Source organism: Anthonomus grandis, chromosome 8 (genome assembly GCF_022605725.1).
Source record: "Anthonomus grandis grandis chromosome 8, icAntGran1.3, whole genome shotgun sequence".
Classification (NCBI taxonomy): Eukaryota; Metazoa; Arthropoda; class Insecta; order Coleoptera; family Curculionidae; genus Anthonomus; species Anthonomus grandis.
The window spans coordinates 23,597,671-23,613,847 of NC_065553.1; the positions used below are offsets into that span (position 1 = coordinate 23,597,671).

General features: G+C 32.0%; 1 protein-coding gene across 2 annotated transcripts in view; it reads right to left on the reverse strand.

Annotated features, from left to right (window-relative positions):
• LOC126739209 (myophilin) overlaps positions 1 to 14,290 on the reverse strand; it is a 60,095-nt gene extending 45,805 nt beyond the window's left edge. The window contains exon 1 of one of the 2 annotated variants that reach the window (XM_050444785.1): positions 14,066 to 14,290. In XM_050444785.1, the coding sequence (XP_050300742.1) occupies positions 14,066 to 14,119 (54 nt within the window). In that variant the 5' untranslated portion in view covers positions 14,120 to 14,290. Of the gene's footprint in view, positions 1 to 11,121; positions 11,291 to 14,065 lie in introns of those variants that run through there. The other variant, XM_050444784.1, reaches the window with a different exon arrangement.
• Between the last annotated feature and the right edge of the window lie 1,887 nt (positions 14,291 to 16,177).

The following is a 16,177-nucleotide window of genomic DNA, read 5'->3' on the forward strand; positions in this document are numbered from 1 at the left end:
AGGGAAAGAGAAGGACAAGCTTAAGTCTGAAAAAAAAATTATTGGTTTATTTTTAAACAACAATAACACTTTTAAAAATTTAGAGGTTATGTCCTATAATTATTCGTCTAAATTAACAAACTCCCTTCAACTGACACTTTTTTCCTAGAGATAATCCTGCACTAATTTAACCCTCAAAGTCAATCCTTGTAAACAGGGCTGGACTTAATAAAAATTGTCCATCATTTGATCCATGGACCTAATAGATCCGCGCGTTGTAAACGTAGGTAATGTCAACTTTCATTGATTTTGATGAAAACAAAAAAAATTAAATTGTCTTCAAGCGCTTGGAAAAAGATCGAAAATTATTCTATTATTTCCATTATCGTTTTTTCGTGAAACCGATTTTTTCAAATCCAAGTATCTAAGGGGGTTACGCTAAGAGTAGCCCTTTACTAAGTATATCTTTTTTTAAGGTCAAAATGAGATATAGATCCAATCTTTTAGTTAAAAATGTAATATATGCACGTGCAAAAAAGTTATGACCGCTCAAACTAGTAAAACGCAATGAAAATGGAGCCATCATTAATAAATAAACTAAAAAATTGATACGAAATGAAGAATTATCTAATAAAATGAAAAATTACGAAAAAATATAAAAAAATTAACCAAATGCCTGCAACCATAAGTTCATGCAGTAAAAATAAATTCTAATAACTATGCCTGGTCAGATCTAAAAAATGTACAAAAAAACATAAAAGATCATTTAAAAGGGAAAATATTAAAATGACAAGTGCCTTAAAGAAAAAAAAAATTAAACGAAAAACGTAAAAAGTGACGTTAGATGCCTGGAAAACCATAAATATGATTAATTACAAAAAACCTAAAAATTGGTTTTTCTCTATTTTGAAACCGATCTCTGAAAAATATACCCTAAAAAATAATAAACAATCTTGACTTTGTGATGATTTTTTTATGTACTAAAGGAATGAAATGGCCATATACGTATAAATGTGATAAACAGTGCATCCCTAAAGGAGCGAATAAATTCAATAAAAATGGAATGGGCCGTTTCTGAAATAAATGCCCGAACCCGTCGTTTTTAATATTTGGTTTAGGGATTTTCTAAGTGAAAATTAAATATACAGGGTGACTCAAAAAAATATATGACGTCATCAATGTTTTTTAAACTACCATTTTTTAATGCAGAATCAGAAAAAATGCATTTTTTTACAAATGACTTCGTACTAATGAATAGTGGTTACATAAGCAATTTTGAAAGAAAAATGATGATAAAATGTAAAATTAAAGAAATACTATCTAAGTTAAATGTTCGAATTGGGCACCGTTAACAACCTGACAATAACCAAGGCGATTTAAAAATTTTTTTTTAACGTTGTCAATGACATCTGGAGTAATATTTCTAATTTCCAGGCGTATTTTTTCTATTAAATCTTCTAAACTTGCTGGTTTAGTGACATACATTTTATTTTTTAAGTATCCCCATAAAAAGTAACCGAGGGTGATAAATCTGGCGATCTGGGTGGCCATTCAATGAACCCTCGTCTACCTATCAAACGATTTGGAAAAACTTCATCTAGATAATTGCGAAGGGGTAAAGCATAGTGTGGCGGGGCTCCGTCTTGCTGAAAAAAAATCACGTCGGTGCATGTCGGGTTCTCCCAAATCCATCCGGATAGAAAGTGATCTAATATAATATAAAAATATAAAAGTAGAGCTGGGATAAGATAATTTTGAAGAAAGTCCAAATAATCTCTTACTAATGAGAGTGTCATCAAAAAAGTAAGGTTCTAAAACTCTTCCTTCCACTATACCGCACCACACATTGATTTTTTGAGGGTGTTGTGTATGACATTAAGGGTTTTCGGTCGTCCAGTATCGACAATTCTGTCTGTTCACATAGCCGTTTAGAGTAAACATTGCTTCGTCAGAAAATATTATCCGTTTTACAAAATTATTCTTATCATTACATAATTGCTGCATTTACTCACAAAATCCATTTCGGCGATCAAAATCATCTTCCGATAGCTCTTGAAGTAAGAATATTTTATATGGGTGGAACTTTGCTTTTTCCAATACTTCATGCACAGTAGATCGTGATAAATTAACATTAGAAGCCGTGCCTGTGATTGTGGCTTTGAGATTATCTTGGACCAATTAACAGAACGTTAAGCTCATCTTCTTCAGTTATTGAATCCTGAGCAGCTTTTTGAGTATCCCGAAAATGTCTGAATTCATTAAACTTTGGTTCAACTCTGCTTACCATACTTTGGCTAAAAGGCGACCGATCAGGATGAGTTGCATTAAACAACTGAACCACCTCCTTTTGGGTAGGCGACATATCTAAAAAACCAATCATGCACAAAATTTCAATTCTTTCACGTTTGGTGAATTTTCTATTTCATACAATAACACTAGTTAATAAAGTGTAGTTACTAATAAAACGCAGGATGACACTGCTTTCGCCTCTCAAAAAGGGTAAACAAGACTTGCAAATGTAAAAATCCTTCAAACAGTTGCATCAAAATACATTCATTTTTTGACACTGACAACAACTAAGGAACCAAAATACCAACATTTAATTTAGATAATATTTCTTTAATTTTACATTTTATCATAATTTTTCGTTCAAAATTGCTTATGTAACTACTATTCATTTGTACCATATCCTTTGTAAAAAATGCGTTCTTTCTGATTTTGAAATGGTGGTTTCCATTTAAAAAATCCATTGATGACATCACTTTTTTTTCAGTCACCCTTTCCACGTAGAAAAATTCAAAACCCAGTACTAAAATCGGCGGGTTTGGGTATTTTTTTGCTCAAAAAGGTCCATTTTATTTTTATTGAATTTATTCGCTACTTTACGGATGCACTGTATAAAAATTACATACAAAATGAGAATTTTCCTTTTTTATCCTGAAAATTTAACATTTAAGTTAAGGCAAGTGATTTTAATTAATTTTCCACATTTTTAGAGAAAATACATGCGATTAAATCGGTACAAAAATATAACCATATAAAAGCGATTTCCAAGTGAGGTGAACCTTTCTCCATAAAACATATAAATGCCATTTAATAGATGCAAAAAATTCATCCAAACTGAGAACAGTCCATTAATATAATTCTCCCTTATTAATCAGACTGTTTGCTTTCGAAATGGTTTTCATACAAGATGATCTCATACATGTTTACAAGACGCTCCCAATGAGAAGATAAACAAACAACAAACCCTTTTTATCGATTTTTCATGTTGACCCAGATTCAGCTCGCCCCGTTGCAGCTGCACAACTGGATTAAATCACTTTTCCTAATCTGGGGCGTTGATATCCTCGGGATAGTTGCATTATTATTAATATTATCGTTCTCATATTACCATAGAAATATATTTAAACGTGTGAGCGGACATAATCCTTTAATTTATCCCCTGGCACGCCCTTTTATGGTGTAGGTTTACTAATTAGGAAGTGGGAGAGTTGTTTAGCACCTGATGCGGTTGGACATTGTAAGGCTTCTAAGAAGAAGTTGAATTGTTTAACTTTCAGTAAACTGAACGGTTGACTCATTATTATTCAGTTTTAGGTGGCCACTCTATAAGCGCATATAGACGAATTAGTATTCATCCTGTCTATTTGTCACTTCTGCATATGGCCTACCGACGGTTATGTGGACAATTAAAAAAAATTAAATTTATTTAAATTATTTCCTTTGACCTCATATGTATATACGTCCCGCACTAAATATAATCAATGTTCTATGATTATTTTACTGAAGAGATTGATGTTCTTTCTTGAACTGTGCCTGGAAGACATTGCAGTTCGCCTTTTCATTTTAATAGATAGTGCATTATGTTTTTATAACATTCCATAGATTGTTGTCTGAACCAACTTTCCCCGTCTATCTTCTTGGTTCGCTATAAATAATTTTAAAATGTGTTTCATGTTCTAACTTTTGACAGCTTCGAGATTTAAAATGGCCGATATACGCTTATAATCTTGAAAAAACCAATGTAATTGAAAGGAATCTTATAGAATCTTAAAGCTTTGATATAGGAAGATAATGTTTTATTTAAAAGTTGCATAATGCACAAATTAATAAAATATCGTTTTAAAAATAAGTAATTTCCCTAAAATATCTGGGAAGTTGAACTGATTTTTCGTTCTAAAATCCTATTGATTTTAAAATGGCACCAATCCGCCATTTTTAAATTGCCATTCTTACGTCAAACGAACGACTTACAAATCGCGCACAAATTAAAAAAAACTAATGCAATACAAGATGGTGTAGGAGACATTTATACGTCAATATTATTTATAATCTTATTGAATGCATATTATGTAAAATGTTTGAAGAAATAGTCCTCTAAATGAATTTCATCCTTGTAATCTCTCTCTTAGGTACCTTCCAAGAATATGCTAAAATCCGAATAATTTTATTTATCATACGCCATTTTATTTTTGCCCTCTAATTGTTTTTATCAAGTGGCTGGCCATCCGCCATTTTGAATTTGACAATCATGACATACTGGGTACAAAGATACGTAGCGCAATACAAAAGTGAGAACGAGGGAGAGAGAGAACCATAAGAATCATTGAATATATGCAATTGAAACTTTAGTTTTAGTTGCGCCGTCAGACCGCTATTTTTAAGTTAAATTTCTCATTTCTATATCAAAAGTTGTACTAGCCTTGCCTAAAGTTAAGAAGAAATCGAGACAAAGATTAGAAAAAGAATAGGTAGAAAAGGAAAAGAAGGCAGGAGCAATATCTGGGAGAAAATTAATTTTCATTTCAATAAAATTAACATCATTAACATCCTCTTTTTTCATATTTAAGATGTGAGTTTATCTTCAAAATAGTGAATGGACGCCATTTTGAAAATTGCCATTCTTACATCAAAAAGTAAGAACGACAGACAAGCCACGCCCGGATTTAAAAAAATCACTACAAATTGGGGTAGGGGTGTTTTTACTGTTAGACGTAACAGTAAAAAGTAGGCGGCCATCCGCCAATTTGAATTTGACAGCCACGATGTATTGGATATGAAGCCTAATACTGAAAAAGAGAGAGAGAGAAAAACTCACAAAAATCATTGGGTATACAAGACATAACCTTATTTAGTCAAGCAGTCATTTTTTAGATGGTTAAAGAGCGCCGCCGTTTTGTTTTTTTGATCAATACTCAATAGTATTCCAAAAGGGCCTCCATCCGCCATTTTACAAATTGAATCTGTCTGAATTTCTATTTCAAAAGTTACACTAGCTACAATAATAAAAAGAATTCTGGGCAAAAATTAGAACAGGAAGGAATATATAGGGTTAGAAAAGGAAGAGAATATTGGGTTGTTTTTGATAGAGTATTTCCAAGATGGCGTCCATCCGCAATTTTAGCATTTCAAACTGACACTTTTATGAGTTTAGACCAGCTATCCCCAAAATTAAAAAAAAAACAGCGTGGGCAAAGAATTTTTACGTCACAGTTATGATAAAAGTTATATACTGGGTGTTTTTTTTAAATTAAAATATCGATCTATCCATCTTTGTCTAACACATCGCACGCTTAAAACAAAAGTGACACTATATGAAATTTGTCAATTTTTACTTTTTAGTATATTCAAGTTTTACATCAAAAGCGTCACTAAACGAAATAACCTATTTGCCTATAGTCCCCCTTATTTCTCCTAGATGGCGCGAATGTCACTTTAAACTAACGGAAATTTCAGCCGTGCTTTACTTCAATAATGACACTATACCAGTTGTGTCCAAACAGATGTGCAGTACGCATCGCGCTCTTATTGGAAAAGTGACATTTTTTGGTTAGTGACAGTGTATTATTTCCAGTTGTTCGAGAATCTTAAGTATAATATGTAAAGTGACACTTTTTGTTTAGTGACATATTTTTTCAATAAATATCTAAATTTTTAATAAGGATAGTATTGCAATAGTGACACTATTTGTTTAGTGTCACTTTATTAACACAAACTTGAACATTTTTTAAAAGTTTTCTAGAACAACAGTGACCCTTTTTGTATAATGTCGGTTTTGTATTAAATAATAACTAATAAAATTTTAAAAATTACATTTTAAAGATGTCATATTTTGTTTTGTGTCGTTATTGAAATTCATGACCTGAGCTAAACTGTTTTTTGGGACATTATAACACGCCATCAAAACGTGTGTAATATTAAAAGTTATTTGTAATTTCGTCATTTTTTTTTCTGATTCAATATTATATAAAATAATTTAATTTTATAGACTGACAGTATGAACAGAGGCCACAAAATATTGGCGATGGCGCTAAACATTGAAAACAAAGAAAATGTTAGCACATCTGAAGGAGAGACCAAAATAACAAGCATGAGTAGAACACCATCAGCCCCTGCGGCCACCGAATGTATTAAAAGCGAAGAGCCATTAACACCTTTTCAAGAAGTAGCCATTTGTTCGAATATTGAAATTGTTGAAATGTTCAACTCTTTGAACAGCAAAGAAGAAAACACCCGCCGACAATCAGTCTCTTCAAACTCCAGCTCAAGTTCATCGTCTAGTTTCTCCTCATCGACTAGTTCCTCCTTATCAACTTCAAGTCCTAGTTCTTCGTCTACAGGTCCATTAAACGGTTAATAATATTTTAGTTGCCCTTTATTAATTGCCAGTTTTTTTGGACACTTCCAATAAATAAGGTTTAGCTTGTTAAAAGAAAATCATTTTTTTTAACAAGCTCAACCTTTTTTATTTAAATTTAATTGTTTAGCTATTCCTATATTATTGTTTTCAGATGCTGAGAATGATCAAGATGAAGAAAGTGAACCTGAACCATTTTCGTCAGGTTCTGAATGTGATAGAACATATCAGCCTCTCACTAAAAAAGCTCGGCGAAGAATATTTAGTTCAAGCTCGTTAACAGCTTCTGAAAATTTACAGGAAAACCTAGATCTTCCAGCTGAAAGCGCTACTGATGGAGTTCGGCAGATACCCAGATCTCGAAAAAGGTCTGCAAACACAAGGCGTCCTATTATTGCTAAGAATCTGAGAAATTTAGGGCAAGAATACGTATCGGTCTCAAAATCAAAACGAATTATTGAAGCTCGTAAAATGGGACCATCCTGTGGAGATCATTGCCGAGTGAAATGCAGGGACAAAATATCACAAGCAGCTCGACAACTGCTATTTGAAGGGTATTGGGGAATAGGATCGCTTGAGCGTCAAAGAGAGTTTATTGCACGAAGTATGACAGAAATTATTCCTAAATACCAGTACAAAAAAATAAATTCAAACAGAAAATCTAAACACTCCTTTACTTTTGATTTGGATAATGCCAAAGTTAAGGTCTGTAAGATATTTTTTAAAAATACCCTAGGAATAACTGATAGACCTATAAGGACAGTGATTAGTAAAATGGACAGCAGGGGAATCTTAGTTGGAGAAGAAAGAGGGAAGCACAAAAAACAAAAAAATATCGGATGCGTTGATAGATGGCGTCAAAGATCACAATAATAGTATTCCTCGAATAGAGAGCCATTATTTAGAAAACAAACGTCTAGGGAGTACATTGATGGTGGAAAAAATTTAATAGATTTATACAATGATTACAAAAAAAATTGTAATGAAAACAATTTACAGTTCGTTAAGTTACATACCTACAGAAAAATTTTTAATTGTAATTTTAATATTAGTTTCTTTATACCGAAAAAAGATCAATGCACGGCATATAAAGTAGCAGAAGAAAAAAAGAAGGAGCTAGAAGAAGAATATTATATCTTATAATAATATATACAACCGACATTTACAAGAAAAAGGAAATAGAGAAGAAAAGCTAAGAGACAAAGAGTTAATTTCCGGAGAGTTTGTTGTAGCTTGCTATGACTTGTAATGACTATACCTAATGGCGAAGCATCTACCTTCTAGTACAAATCTAAAATTAACTGTTTAAACTTTACGATATGCGAACTAGGTGTAGATCAAACGGAATGTTATTTTTGGGACGAGTCTGACGGTCAGAGTGGAGCGAATGAGATTGGCACGTGCGTTTTACGTTTTCTTCAGAAAAAGTCGGCAGAAAGCATCTTGGATATGGATTGCGTTTTCTATTCTGATAATTGCTGTGGTCAGCAAAAAAACCAATTCATTATTGGAATGTATATTTACGCCGTTAAAAATCTTAAGTTTAAATCGATAACCCACAAATTTTTATTTAGGGGGCACACCCAAAATGAAGGGGATGCTGGGCGATGCCATAATTGAAAAAGAAATAAGGAAAACAAAACGGTCTGCTCCTATTTACGTCCCGGCGCAATATGTAACTGCTATAAGAAATTCAAAAAAACGTGGCAATCCTTTCAACGTTAATGAACTATCTTATGCAGATTTTACTGATATCAAAAATTTAGCAAGCGTTTCATTGAAGAAGAATGTTAATGAAGATGTAGTAAAATTATCAGATATTAAAGTAATAAGAATTGAAAAAACTGCTAATAATAATATTCAAATATTTTACAAAACATCTTATTTTGATAACAACTATAAAGAAATAGCTCTACAAAGAAACTTTCAGCGTATTTGTGATCAGCAAAATTTAAAATCTTTATATCAAAAAAAAAATTAAAATATCAGAACGTAAGAAAAATGATATACAAAGCCTTATTAACGCCAATCTCATTCCTCAGTTCTACCATTCCTATTATAATAATATTTTAAAAGAATAAGATGATTAAGCTTCGTAATTTATCGCCTTGAAAATAATTTTTGGAATTTTGGTTTTCTGTTTGTTTAATCTCCTGTTTAGAATTTAGTAGTGCCTATAATGTAAGTTTCGTTCATATTTTTTTAACCTTTTCTGTGCAGAATTTAATAGTAAGTTTTGTTAATATTTTTATATCCACATTTCTAATAAAAACCACAAAAAACGTAAATTTCTATTATCTTTTATTTCACAATGTATTCCAAAACTAATAATAGTGCCTAGCAAAAAATGTCACTATTAGCAAATATTTTCCAAATCTTTTAAAACAAAAATGACACTAAAAACAAAAACCAGTTTTAGCTTAGGTTCTGACATAATATTTTAGAAGATTATACCAGGTGCAATATTTAGCAATAGAAAACATTGCAAATCATCATTAATATTAAGGAAAAAACTCCCATACAAATTAAATGAACTTTTTGAAATTATCCCTAAAATTAAAACCGCTCTACTGTAAAATTGTAAATTTGCCATAGTGTCACTTTTGTTTTCAACGTGCGACATGATGTTCGCCAAGTTTTTCGCTCTCACACTCAAATAGTAAACATTCAGCATTAAGATTTGTATTTCGGTTAAAAAGTTCATTAAAATAAAAAAAAAATCGATCTATCCATTTTTGTCTATAGTAAATAGTAAATATTTTGTACCAAGAATCTTATTTGAGTTAAGGTGTTTAAGTAAAAAGAAATTTATGAAAACAAAATAAAATTAAAGTATTGATCTACTCATGTTTGTCTGACACATGGCGTGTGCCATAATTTTTTCTCTCTCACATTCAAGTACTTAAACGCCCTGTATCAAGAATTTAATTTCGGTTAAAGTATTCACTAAATTTTAAAAAAAACCTGTGAAAATACAACAAAATTAAAATATTAATTTACCCATCTTTGTCTGACACATGGCGTTCACCATTTTTCTCTCTCGCACTCGTGGTGCTCTAAAAAGTGGCACTTTTCTCACAAAATTATTTGTTTTTATATATTCTATTTTTAAATTTCTATTACGTAATAAATAAATAATAATACATAAAACTAGATTTTCCTTTTTTCGCTTTGTTTTTTTTTTGCTTAATGAGTTAGCAACTACTGAATTGGATCTATGGCAGAAATATGAGACAGAGATGGGTATAACTTTAGTAAACTGCCTCAGAAATCCTGAGTCGTCAATTTTTAAAAAATCTTCTATGAAAAAAAAACGAAATATTGCTCTACTCATCTTTGTTTAACATACGACATTCACCATAAGCTTTTCTCTTTCACACTCAAGGTGCTCTAAAAAATGGAACTTTTTTATAATATTATTTTATTTTATAGTTTTCTTTTAAAGTTCAATATATATTAATGAAACAGGATTTTCCTTTTTTCGCGTTTTCCTTGGTATAATAAGCATGCAACTAGTGAATTAGACTTATAGGGACAATAATATGTGAGTAAAGTTTTAAACTGTGTCAAAAAAAGTCTATGAAAACAAGAGAAAATTAAAATATTGATCTACCTATCTTTGTCTGACACATGACGTTCGCTATAAGTTTTTTTCTCTCACACATTCATGGTGCTCTAAAAATGACACTTTTTTTACAAAATAATTTTTTTTTAAAATTTCTATTATAAAAAAATGCATAAATATATAAATAATAAATAAAACAAGATTTTCCTTTTTTCGCGTTGTTTTCCTGACATAATGAGTTAGCAACTAGTGAATAAGACTTATGGCCAAAATCATATATGAGACAGAGATGGGTATAACTTTTTCAAACTGTATCCAGAGCAATAAATTAAAAAAAAAATGCCCTGAAAACAAAATAAAATAAAAATATACATCTACCCATCTTTGTGTGATACATGACGTTCGCCATAAGTTTGCCTCTCTCACACTCATGGTGCTCTAAAATATGGCAATTTTTTTTTGACAAAATAATTTTTTATATATTTTTCGTTTAAATTTCTAGCATATAAAAGACGTAAGTAAATAACACTTGTATTGAAAAAAAATAAGTTGATGATATTTTCTGAGAGACAAAACGTAGAAAGATCAAACACCATGTCCAAGAGGTCATAATACTTATATCAGCATTTAATGAGTTAACTTAAGATTACTCAGTATATATGGTAGCCAACTGAATTCTAATTGAATAAGTCATATGGCATACAGTAAACAAATAACAATAAGCCATAAACTTTAAGATTACTGTTGTGACCATCAAAGTCCATTCTGGTACGGACGCCACGGATTCCCATTAATTTTTTTATGGTTAAAATAAAATTTAACATAATGAATTCTGCCAACTGTACACTTTTCTAAGGATGCATTTGTACATTCCTTATAGCATAGAATTTTTTAACAATAAGCAAAAAAGATCATTTAACCATAATGAATTTCTTACTTTTCTTTGGGTCTCGGCAGCCAATCCGCTCTTAGTAGCTCTACAGACTTCAGTTGCCATATTCACTATTTATCACCCAAAAAAAAAAAATAGTTAAAAAGAAATTTCAATTTGCTCGACTTTCGGCAAAAGAATAAACACAAAACTAAAAAATGCCCGAGAGGTGGTCGCATATTTAAGTAATACCCCCCCTTACACGAAACTGTGCCAAGATATCGGCATATAAAGCGCATGTATGACTCGATATCTGAATATGCCTTTTATGGTCATACTGTTTTTTACCGTCAGACGGGATAAGAATAACATTAGGTCATTACTTGCGAGATGTTGATATATATACCGGATGGTCACGTTTAAACGACCACCCATTAAACACGGTACGAGATACGGTTATCGCATATTTAGAGAAAAGTTTCGTTTTTTAATACTCTTGCAAGAATTTTGAGCAAAATCCTAGGAGCCGTTTTGAGGTATTGCAAAAATGGTGACATTTATCTATAGGAACTTTTTAGGGTCAAACTAAAGTAAAGCCAACGTAATAATATATCATGATAAGGTGATAATGCTGCTCTCAGGTCAATAAACAATTAATTTTAATTGATCCTTGCAGTGCATCTGCTGCAACAGGGTAGTCTATAGAACAAACTTTAACGAGGTAGTCGCCTCTTAGACTCCATTTTGGATTTTATGTTAAGAAACGCCATTTTTAACACATCAACAGAAGGCACTTTAAAGAGGACCACCTGGTATATCGTACGCAAGATACTGATGAAATAATTATGTAATTTTTTGGCGGTAAATCTCTTTTAAGCATAAGTTTTAACGGTTTTTACCTGTTCTAGCAACCCATACCCGAATATCTACTTTAAACCTTTACATGTAGTTAACGAAAGTGAAAACACGGTCTTAGTGGGGTCCCAGAGTACAGGATATCCTGTTCTTCCATACATTAACAGGCCTGTTTTTATTCGATAAATTACTTAATTTAAATTTACTTACAAGGGGGTGACCAGGTTTCTGAATGTAATACAGCTCCTTATAAAGCTGGTCCTTCAGCCGTGAATTTTATCCATTTAGACGTTTTAAATTTAATTTGAGGTCTAAGTAAATTTTACATTGTCAGGTGCAATAGTTAACAGGGTCGAAAATGACAAAATTACATTTCAATTATCATTTTACAAGTTTCCATATTTGACAATAGACAGGATATCATTCATCTGTCTGTTGTCAAACGTCAAATGTATCAGCTAATTCTGAAATACATTGGCAGCTTTTACATGCTGAAATTCTTAATGGATAAGAGTCAAAATAACAAAGATACTTGCATCCAGACATGATGTCAGTTATGATTTGAAATTGTAATTATTGCCAGATTTCACATCTTCAGTTGACATAGACACCAGACAGAGGATCACTCATCTGTCAATTGTCATACATCAAACTTCAATTGTGTCAACTGATTCTTAGGATCGATTCATAAATTTGAAAGACGTCCGCAGGATTCAAATCCACAATGGATCGGAGTCAAACTAATAAAATAACATGCTTTTACTCTACCTCCATCTTTTTTTGTTGCATTAAAGCGGAATGTGTTTATCTCAAAAAACTTAAGCAAAAGTATGTGCTTCTGTTTTATTCATATGAGCCATTATCTCAAGAGAGATTTTTAAATCTAAAATTTTAAGATTTCAGATTCTTAGTTGATCTATGACAACAGGCAGGATGTCACTCACCTGTCAATTGTCATATCTCAAACCTCAATTGTGTCAGCTGATTCTTAGGGTCCATTTATAAGCTAAAAGAATATTGGCTGGTTTACCAGGTTTTACATACTCTTATATTTAAGTCATTTGTCTATTGACATACATTTAACTTCAAATATGTCACTTGATAGTTCAAGTGGCTTTACAAACTTGGTATAGCTAACAGGGCTCCCATCTTTATTTACTGTCTAAAATCTCCATGATAATCAATTTCTAAAGGTCGTAACTGAACTAAGAGAGAGAGGGAAAGAGAGCAAGAGAGTAAAAATGATAAAAATTAACCATAGAATGCCAAAATAAATTACATGAGCAGCTAAACTAGCTAACCATTTTTTCAGTGTTGCCAGACTGATTTTAGTTTAGGTATGTGCATTATTTGACAGGGCTGGTACAGAATCTATAACAGGCAACATCAGAATTTTTAAGTACAAATGTCTAGTCAAAGTAATTAGTTCAAAGGACTATTCAAGTTTCATTCAAACACTATCTTCATTTTACTGAGATTCAGTTAAAATGGTTTTGGATAGTGGACAGGTTAAAAGTGTGAGTTGCTCTATTTTATTAATCTGTAATTTTTTTCAATTCAAAGTTCGCAACACTGACTTATTGCCAATCAAAATGACCTAAAAATATATATGTAGATCTAAGGATAATAACCATACTTTTGTCAATAATAATAAAATTATTTATAATTTCTCTATAATAAATCCGGATTTATTGGAGATTCGTGTGGCAACGTGGAAATAAGGAATTTGACCTAATAGAAAATTGACAGCAATGACACTTATGACAGATGACAAATCTTAATGATGTCAATAAACTTTTATAGGTTAGGTTGATATTATTTTGACATTTTTAGTTGTATATCATGTTATAAAATCTTATTTATTACTAAAGAACGAATAGTTTCTGCACAAAATAATGTTTTCAAGTTCATATAAAGGATAAAGATTAAACTAATTATATATTCATGAAACTTCAGAGTAACAAGGATCGGGCTAAATTATTTTGAACACCATGTAAGATGTATATAGGACCTAAGAAGCCCTTCTCATTTTAGCATCATTTAACAACTATTTTTATGAAGAATTAAATAGGAGAAAGGATAGAAATAGGCAACAGGTGGCTGTGCTAATCAACTATTACTATACTAAATATTATAAAATAACTTTTGGACTTACCTTACGTTGAGCCTCTGCGGCAAAACCACTTTTAGCAGCACGGTTGGTAGCCATCTTCACCTTTAAAAATTAAGGATTATCTTTATCCAAAATATATAAAAACCGGTTTTCCGGTTTGCGAGAGAAAGAGAGAGAGAGTGAGAGAAATTCCTACGGGTTTACGACGACCTTCTATTTACCGCACAATAACCGTCCACTGAACGCTGTGTGGCTGAATGGGGAAAAAATTTTTCAATTCACGTTTTTCGGCGCCACATTGCGCAGGTGCAACGGTCTGTGTGTACTTGGGAGGTGTTGATGGGGGCTAGAGAAGCAAACGGGATCTTAGGCCGGTATTAGACTATAAAAGATATTTGACAAAGATCTTTTATAAAACATTTTGTTTGATTCTAGTTCTTTTAAGAAAAGTTTTTGAGCAGTAGAACAGTATTACACTATCAAAGAACTTTGTAAAATTTAAAGAGAATCGCGACGTTATTTTTATTTAAAAATGGATGAAAGACGTGCATTAGCTTGCGCTGTTGCTATGAGTGCTGCTGTTGTTACAATGTGTTTAGTGTTAAAAAGAAAAAAAGAAAAAAACCGTCGACTTTGGGAAAGACCCTGGGTAGCGAGGCGTAATTTAAGAGGAATCCATCATAATCTGCTAAGAGAGTTACTATCTGAAGATAGTAGGAGTTATGAAAACTATTTAAGAATGGATCACGAAACATTTACGTTTATTGCTTCAAAAATAGCACCAATTATATCCCGACAAAATACACACTTAAGGAATCCTATCAGCGTTGAGGAACGCCTTATGGTGACCCTTCGATTTCTGGCAACTGGAGAGAGTTATTCCAGTCTTCAATACAGCAGTCGTATACCTCAATGTACCCTATCAGGCATAATCCCGGAAACGTCCAAGGCCATATATCAGGGATTGAAAAATGAATATCTGAAGGTATGTAGTAAAATTACTTTGTAAAAAATAATAAAAATGATTCTTTATTTCTATTTATAACAAAACTAGAACTTAAATAGGAACAAAAAAAATGAAATAATACAAATCAATATTTATTCAAATATTTTCTTGCTGAAAATCTGTGCTTGTCACGTTAGCCATTCTAAGTGCATCGCTAATCAAATTATCGGAATTGGTTAGCCCATTCTCTTCATTGAAATTATTATTAAAATTATACTCCAACGGAGTATAACTATGATGCTGTGGTAATGACCTCCATGATTCTTGGGATGAGGCTGGACTTAATAGCCTGGTCGGTTGATCAAGAGTATCCCAAGTATCCATTAATATTTGTTGAATTTTGCGTTTTGTTTGCCTTAGTACAAACTCATTGCTGGCTCCCTGTATCCCACGTAATTCAGATACTACAAATTTCCCGAAAGTATCTAGGGCATCATCCTGTGTTTGATTATGCACTGAAGTTTGTTTCACAATTTTACCCATTTCTGACATGGTTGCAGAAGCTTTAACTAGTAGGTCATCGTAAGGAATAGATTTTCTTTTTTTATTTATGGAAACCGCTGGTTTTATGCCATCTGTAGCAGATTTGGAAGCTAAAGTTGTAGTTTCTGCCTTTTCACTGGTGTCATCCTGTAAATAAAAAAATGTGTTAGATAAACTTTTAAAATATTTATTTTTCTTACAGACACCAACAACTAGAGAGGAATGGGAAAATATTGCCAAGGAGTTTGAAAACAAATGGAATGTGGTCAATACAATTGGAGCAATGGATGGAAAACACATTCGAATTAATTGTCCGGAAATAGGCGGCTCTCATTTCTTTAACTATAAGTCTTATCATAGTATCATATTATTTGCTCTCACTGACGCCGACTATAAATTTGTGTATGTAGATGTTGGAACGAATGGCAGAATCGGTGACAGTGGGGTGTTCGCTAAAAGCCAACTAAGAAGATGCTTACTAGACAGAACAATATTAAACATTCCCGACGGCAAAAATCTTCCGAACACAAATATTACCATGCCCTATGTTGTTCTAGCTGATGACGCGTTTCCTCTGAGCTACAATGTTATGAAACCGTATTCTTTAAAAAATATAACTAAGGAAGAAAAAATATTTAATTACAGACTATCTCGTGGAAGACGAA